This window comes from Loa loa (genome assembly GCF_000183805.2).
Source record: "Loa loa unplaced genomic scaffold supercont3.6, whole genome shotgun sequence".
Lineage (NCBI taxonomy): Eukaryota > Metazoa > Nematoda > Chromadorea > Rhabditida > Onchocercidae > Loa > Loa loa.
The window spans coordinates 516,441-523,711 of record NW_018108186.1 but is presented as its reverse complement, the minus strand read 5'-3'; the positions used below and the strand labels follow the sequence as shown (position 1 = coordinate 523,711).

At 34.6% G+C, this 7,271-nt stretch overlaps 2 protein-coding genes across 2 annotated transcripts in view; one reads left to right on the top strand and one right to left on the bottom strand.

Moving 5' to 3' along the window:
• The window catches only part of LOAG_16518 (hypothetical protein), a 6,849-nt gene extending 2,809 nt beyond the window's left edge, over positions 1-4,040 (top strand). The window contains exons 2-7 of the mRNA XM_020449171.1: positions 1,325-1,402; positions 1,908-2,093; positions 2,290-2,439; positions 2,653-2,773; positions 3,017-3,196; positions 3,489-4,040. Of these exons, the coding sequence (XP_020307358.1) occupies positions 1,325-1,402; positions 1,908-2,093; positions 2,290-2,439; positions 2,653-2,773; positions 3,017-3,196; positions 3,489-3,694 (921 nt within the window). The 3' untranslated portion in view covers positions 3,695-4,040. The remainder of the gene's footprint in view (positions 1-1,324; positions 1,403-1,907; positions 2,094-2,289; positions 2,440-2,652; positions 2,774-3,016; positions 3,197-3,488) is intronic.
• Positions 4,041-4,701: 661 nt separating this feature from the next.
• LOAG_16517 (hypothetical protein) overlaps positions 4,702-7,271 on the bottom strand; it is a 4,897-nt gene continuing 2,327 nt past the window's right edge. The window contains exons 7-12 of the mRNA XM_020449170.1: positions 6,387-6,475; positions 6,135-6,296; positions 5,750-5,854; positions 5,452-5,517; positions 5,210-5,260; positions 4,702-5,067 (exon numbers count right to left, since the gene is read on the bottom strand). Coding sequence (XP_020307357.1) covers positions 4,960-5,067; positions 5,210-5,260; positions 5,452-5,517; positions 5,750-5,854; positions 6,135-6,296; positions 6,387-6,475 — 581 coding nt within the window. The 3' untranslated portion in view covers positions 4,702-4,959. The remainder of the gene's footprint in view (positions 5,068-5,209; positions 5,261-5,451; positions 5,518-5,749; positions 5,855-6,134; positions 6,297-6,386; positions 6,476-7,271) is intronic.

Here is a 7,271-nt window from a genome sequence, read left to right as displayed (position 1 = left end):
TCTCTCTCTCTCCCTTCTTTTTACACTAGTGGTTAAGTGAGCTTCCCGAAAATCTCAAAATTGCAAATTATATTTTTAGTTTTGTATGTTTGTGCGCGTGTACGAGGAAATTTAGACGGAAGATTTCGCTCTATTGGAGATATTGTAATTGTCGCAGGACAGAAAGAGTAATGATGATGATGATGATGATGATGATGATGGAGAGATGATTGAGGGTGGTTTGGTTGAATTGGCAAGGAATATTTTGAACTCTTTTAAAATTTATAGTTATTTCTCTCAGCTTTCCTTCTCTTCCTTACACCTGTGACCTTTCAATAAGTGCTCTTTACCTTTTCCTTCACCTGACTCATCCATTCTAATAAGTACTTCCTGGGTATTTACGTATCTTATTGCTAATTACCAATTTTAGTTTGTTTCCATTTTTCATAACATTTAGGGATGATTGATTTTCAAATACCAATACACAGTAGTATCATAATTATGAATACCTAATGCTTCATTTGCATTTTGTCCGCATGACAATCAGTGTCATTTTTTGCAAATTTTATGATGAGTTATAGTGACAAATGACTTTACGTAGTTGAAAAGTATTTCCGCCTCTAATAGTAATGTCTTTCGATAAGAAAGAGTGCATCTTACTGAAAGTATTCTAAGTAAATTGCAATTGTTGGTTCTAATTATTCGACATTGCAGTCTTCAGAAAATGCGCTTTTGGTATATGAATTTGAATAGAATGAAATGGAAGGGTTAGGAATATTCATTTAAACAAACTTCATGAATCAAAAACCGGGTAGAAAAAAAACTGGAATTGCCAAGAATAATTTAAAAGCATTAACTAACTCTCTTTGGGTAAAATTACAAGCACCACCTTTCTGAAGAAATGACAAATTAATGAGTAAAGGTAGAAATCTGGAATTATTTGGAGGGGAAAAAAGAAAGCCGACATGGTAAAATGGAATGTAATCATTACTAAATAGGAAAGACGACATTATTGCTGCTGTATGATGAACTCTCTGTACTCTCCGCATAGCCAAAAGATGGACAGATAATTGTAATTTGCTAATTAGTACTTACATATTTGTGTATTGGATCTTTTTCATGTGGCAGAGGTGCATTTTTTATGTTTCAATTACTGTATTAGTGTTGTTTGTCGTCACTGCCATTAAATTGTCACGGTGATAAAGTATCAAAGATGGGAAATGATATCACTGTTTGTTGTTTGTTTATTTAGCAATTTATTCTCTTTTCATACATTTACTTTACTATGGCATTTAAAGTTTTTGAATTATTTATTTGCACAGCATACTTACAATATGTTTTACAGCGAAGATCTGATTTTGATCGCGATGGCTTCTGGGACTGGCCATCTGATTGGCCTCGGATGGATGCCGTGATGCCAAGGGTATGCTATCATTTTTAGTTGAAACGTTCGGATATCTAGACTGTTTCCTATCTGATTTGATAATTTAATTTTCCTTAGGAATAACAAACTGAAATTTCAAGAACAGCTCGGAAAGAAGCGGTAGGAAAAGAAACCAAATATGTCACAAATATACTTATGGATGTGTCGTAGTAAACAGCTTTAGTTGCAACTGTTTTTAAATAAATAAAAACTTCCTTTTATTCTCTCCCTAACTTCCTATACCGGTCTGTCCCGCAATTCGGAACGAGTGGTAGCTAACATTTCAAACTCTATCATTTTTACGAACAACAACAGTTTCACGTTTATAATTCATCATCAAAGTTTAATTTCTTTTTTTCTTTTACTTTATTATGAGATGCTGTTATATCTTGTCTGTTATAAACAATATACAACATGAATTAGCGTGGACCTGAGGACCTATTTTTAAAAGATTGAATAGGATTTTAACTTCGAAATTTCCCGATCAAATTCTTTAAAATTTCAGTTTTCCTCACATCTTGATCGTTTGGATCGTAATTGGCGTTCTGATCCATTCTGGCGTGATTTATATCCAGGGTGGGCAGAACCAATTTTCAAAGAAGGTATCGATATTCGTACAAATATTATCAATGATACGTCACGTTTTGCCGTGGAAATTGACGCGTATCAATTTCGACCAGAGGAGATAAAGGTTTGCTTCTTGGTTTCATTCGAATTGTCTGTAACTTCTTGAATAAAAAACTTTTAAACCGTTTCTTTTAATCTCTCGTATCTTTTACAACATAGTGTGATGAATTTAAGTTTTAATGAAGAACTGTTTGAGAAACTTAAAATAATTTTGTTTCTTACAATCTAAAATATTAGCTGAATGATGTTGTGTATTTGAGGTGAAAACAATAGATGACACATTGTTGATCGAAGGTCGACATGAAGACGTTCGTGATCGTGACAATTTCACAAAAATGTATTTCGTGCGTAAGTATCAGCTACCGCTGGACGTAAATCCCATGGATATCTTAAGCACCCTTGACAGTACAGTTAGTTTCGGCGACTCAACTGTTCCGGATTACAACTGTTCCGGATTATATATATATTTCCTCAAACTATCAATTAACTTACTCTTCGGCTAAACTCACTATATAAGTCAATTCCTCTCTGATTGTAAAAATTAATTTGAAATCTCATTGTTAATCAATATAACAACAAGCTCATCAACTCATTAACTGAATTTTCAGTGACAGATATTATAGGGTCGTCTACTTGTTGAAGCAAGGAAACAATCACAAGTTCAAGGACGTGGACGTATGATTCCAGTAGAGGGACCGTCACGGCACGGTGAAGTTCGCATGCCACGAAATGATGCTATACGAAGTCATGATGACTCTAGTTAATTTTTGTAGACCTATTTAGGCTCCCATAGATACCAGTCACCAACTTATTTTATGTCCACGATGCATGCGAGGCGGGTCAAAAACGAAAAAAGAGGACATATATTGGAATTCTTCAATTTCTTCAAACGAATATACCTTAGAGGCTTTCTTCGGAAAGGAAAAAAAGACCCAGCAGATAGGGTTTAATTTAGGACATTGGAATTTTTGAATTTTTTTCCTATAGGTTCATATGGATCGCGAGTGCAGCAACAATCAACACCTAGTCATCGTTCACAGAGTTCTTATTCTTACAAGCACAGTCGAACAATTACCGGTGGCTCACCAAGCGGCATTTATCGCGAACACAGCGTCCCAATCACTGAAACCGGAATGAGTTCACGAGCTGTCGAAAAAAAAGCTTCTGGTTGCTATATTTCAACAAATAAAAATTGTTTTAATGGAGATCTAGAATTTCAGCTTATTTGCAAGAATTAGTGGATTTTGAGCATTTAAATTTAAACAGGATTAGGAAAAGCGAATGGAGGAAAACACTGCGATGCTTGATTACTTCCATGTACCACCAAAATTCCAAAATTATTTCTTTAATTTATGAGGTGAGTTTAAACAAATTAGTTGGGAGATTCCTCAAAAATAGCTTAAATTAGTTGGAAGACTAGAGCCATAACAAACTTTAGCCATAATTGTCAAAATTTCAGAAGAATTTCATTCTCATGAAAGACATGAAAAGGATGAGTATCGCTCGGAATCCAGAAATGATTATCGCAGTCAGTCATCCAGACAAGACAGCGGTTTCCAAGACAGTGTTTCTTCATCCATTAAACAAGATGGGAGTCCACGGAAAGGTGATACAAATCCCAATAATGTTCGTAATGTGCCGATTCTTCGAAAAACATTTAAATAAACTCAAATTTCTGAATACTTTGATGTAATACAAGTAGAATCTCTCATGGAAAAAACAGACCTTATCTTCTGAGGGATCACGAGTCATTTTCACGTTGTTCACTTCAATTTATTAGTGTTAGCAATAGAAATATCACCACCGATTACTTATCTGCATAATATTGTTAAAATCTATTTTCAATAAGTAAATCATAAGAAAAAATATCGGGATATCGAAGAAAAAATTAAAACTGGGCATATCAAATCCGCTTGTCTGCTTACAGTACCATCATTTCTTCTGCTTTCTTCCAACATTACTAAATTACAGTGGATTTTTCATTTATTTTTGTCGATTATTATATTCAAACATTAAGAATGACTTATTGTAATGTAATAAACTTTCCTTTATTTAAATACATACTTCTTACTGAAGCCCGGCAATATCTATGAAACACGATTTCCCCGATTAGTATGAGTCAACATAACGCATCGCCAGTTCGTATCCTTCATGAGGGGGATTACTGCATGAAGAAAGGAAGGAGAAAGGTACAATCCCTCTGATGATAATGACATGATATCAGCTCGTAGTTAAGGTGGATATTCAACCGAAATATTGTATAAATCACAAAAAAAGCTTAAGTAGCACACAGTCTACAGTACGTACTGTGAAGCTCAAATTGCTTTGTCGATATTCTTCTGCAAGCAAATTACTAACCGCTTAATATAAAGCATACACCTCCGTCTTTTTGGAAAGTGCTGTACGAACTACCATGCTATGATTCTATACTGATGTGATGTGATCCACTCATAGGACACAATTCTGAATCTATAAAGTGGTATAACACTCGAAACATTACATAAGCAGAGTCTGTACACTCAATTGTCTAGAAATATAAAATATTTCAGTAAATTGTGCCACATAACCTGCGGTACGCATCTTTTTCCGAGATATGAATTACTACGCAGCATTACAGTTTTAGATTTTCCTGCTCAAACTGATTATTTAACTGATTATTCAATTTAACTGGAGGCAACATTGCTCTTTCAAACTGAAATATAACAATAAACTTTCCTCGTTAAAAGTCAAACATACACAATTCTAGAAAAATAAACAACGTTAGAGTGATCTTTATATAATGAGGTATTCACATCAAGAAATATTAGACCAAAAAACATGCCACTGTGAGCAGCAGATCCTGTTCATACTCCCATCATAATAGGCAAGACTATGTTTTCCTTACAAACATAAGGACCATATAGCAATGAACTACAAAATAGTACATCTTTTCAAAGAAATTTTTGTGAAGTGGATGAAGCAAAGCGGGAATTAAGTTGCCCACAGCGCTCCTTGATCGCATCTGCATTCAAATTTTCCGCTCGTCCAAAAGTATGGTTCTGAAAAAAAATATGACACTCCCGCTTCTGAAAATTAGCTGAAAGAAAAAGATTTTGCACTCCATAGCTGATCTAAAGCAACCAACTTTACAACTGAAGCAAAAATAAATGAACAAACAGAAAAGGACTAAAAATAACTCACGTCTAAATCCTTACTTCGGTCAAATGGCCGCCGTGTTGCTGCAATTGTCCCCTAAAAAAATATACAATTGAATATTTCAGATTCGAACACAATGAAATTCTGTACCTCACTGCACTATGGTACTCTAATGAAAATAAAATATATCTCGAAAGGTGAAAATAGCAACAAAATAATAACACAACCGAATCATACAATGAAAACCAACTGAAATACTATTTGTTATAATCATAAAAAAGTTGTACATTCTCATCGGTCACATATTTTCGCTTTCTTTGGTGAACATCCACCAATGACTCTACACCACCTTTCTGTAAAAGAAAAAAATCAATCGAGAAACGACAGCGAAATTGACAATTATTTGCACTCGTAATACTATATAATTCAAATGGATCCCTTTTGTCACAATGTTTGAAGTGTAGAGTTCGTATTTTTGCAATACTTTTGAATATAGGGAAAAAGATGCTTCTCAAAATATTCACTCAAGGATCAATCGAAAATCAAGCAAAATAAGAGACTGGATATTAGAGATCATAAACATACTTCCAAAGCTGCTATAACTTGAGTCTGACCGGCATCAACATCTCTGTTACATTGTGTTTCAAAAGATAACCCACTCGGTCCAGCATCAGATGGACCACTTCGTTCCTTTAGGGTCAAAAAAAATTTAAAGTGAGCCTGCTTACTTAGTTATTGGAATTGACAATTTAGTGAAGGATTAACTCCTGTTCCTGCACTTGCATGTAAGCAAGTCGTAGGGAGAAGAATTTTAAAGCAGCAATAAACAATACATTTTATAAACGGTATAAAGAGAAGCAAATAAAAAGGAGATAGTCGTACCAACCAACTATTAATAAATATACGATCATTCAGAAACTCCAATAAAACAAAAATCTTTCGAGGAATTTCATACGAAAGCAATCATTACCAATCGCTTTTTCCTTTCTATTGGAGTTTCAGTCCAATCAAGTTTTGCTTTTTCGACTGCAGCCAAGTCTTTCTTTAGTGAAAATGTTTTGGTCGATAAACCGTAAGAACCAAAAGACTTCGGTGGTTGTGTCATCCATTCTGGTCGTTTGCATGCAGACCTCTTAAAGTCACAAATTTTCAGATCCAGTCGGAAAAAGAATCAAAAGTATAAGCCAATTTTTAGTATCTAGCCGACAAAATTCTTTGTTACCTTGATCGCTTGCATCATTTCCAGACGCACTAATCTCTCTGCATATTCATCGTCTGCATTTCTTTTTTGTTCCCAAGGAGGAATTGGACCTAAACACAAGATGTCTCAGTTCAACATAAAGATCTGAAAAAACAATTTTCAAATTTAAAAAACAAACTGCCCTCAATATTTAGGTGGTACCGATTAAAAAACAAAATTTTCGAAAATTAAGCAATGAAAGCAAAGATTCGGACCAAAAACGCCATTGCTATCACCATCATTATCGTGACCGCAAGTTTCATCATCAGTGGGTACTTCAACATCAAAGTCTTTTCCAGCGGATGTTGACGGTTTATTTTGCAAATCATAAGGTACTGCTGGACCGTAAATATCGCTGCTGTCCTCTTCATCTTCATTCTAAAGTTAGACCTTGATTACACGATGTAAAAAAAATGATATTATACAATTCGAAAGCAGAGAAACAAAAAGACATACTCCTAAATTGGCAACTGTTGGAAGCAGATCTGGCATTGACGGACCAATTACTCTTTTCGACGGGTAGTCTACACTTGAAGAATGAGTTTCTCCAGGTTCCGGAGGAGGCAATAAAAATTTTCTGTAAAAAGAAACCGAATACCAAGTGGAACATACACTATTGGATATATCATTATGCCAAATTGCTTATTTTGAAGATTCAAGAAATTCCAGACTTAGCACCTTATCCATATCAAGAAAAAGCGATGATTGGATAGAGCTGAAACTTTACGGGATATATTCCCAAGGAGAACGAGTAAATTGACAAAACACTGCAGTGTATAGGCTTAGTAAGACTAGATTGTCTTAGTTACGAAAACTTTAGATTGGAGGCGTTAGATACTATCATATGCGTAAAATATGGTATTGTTC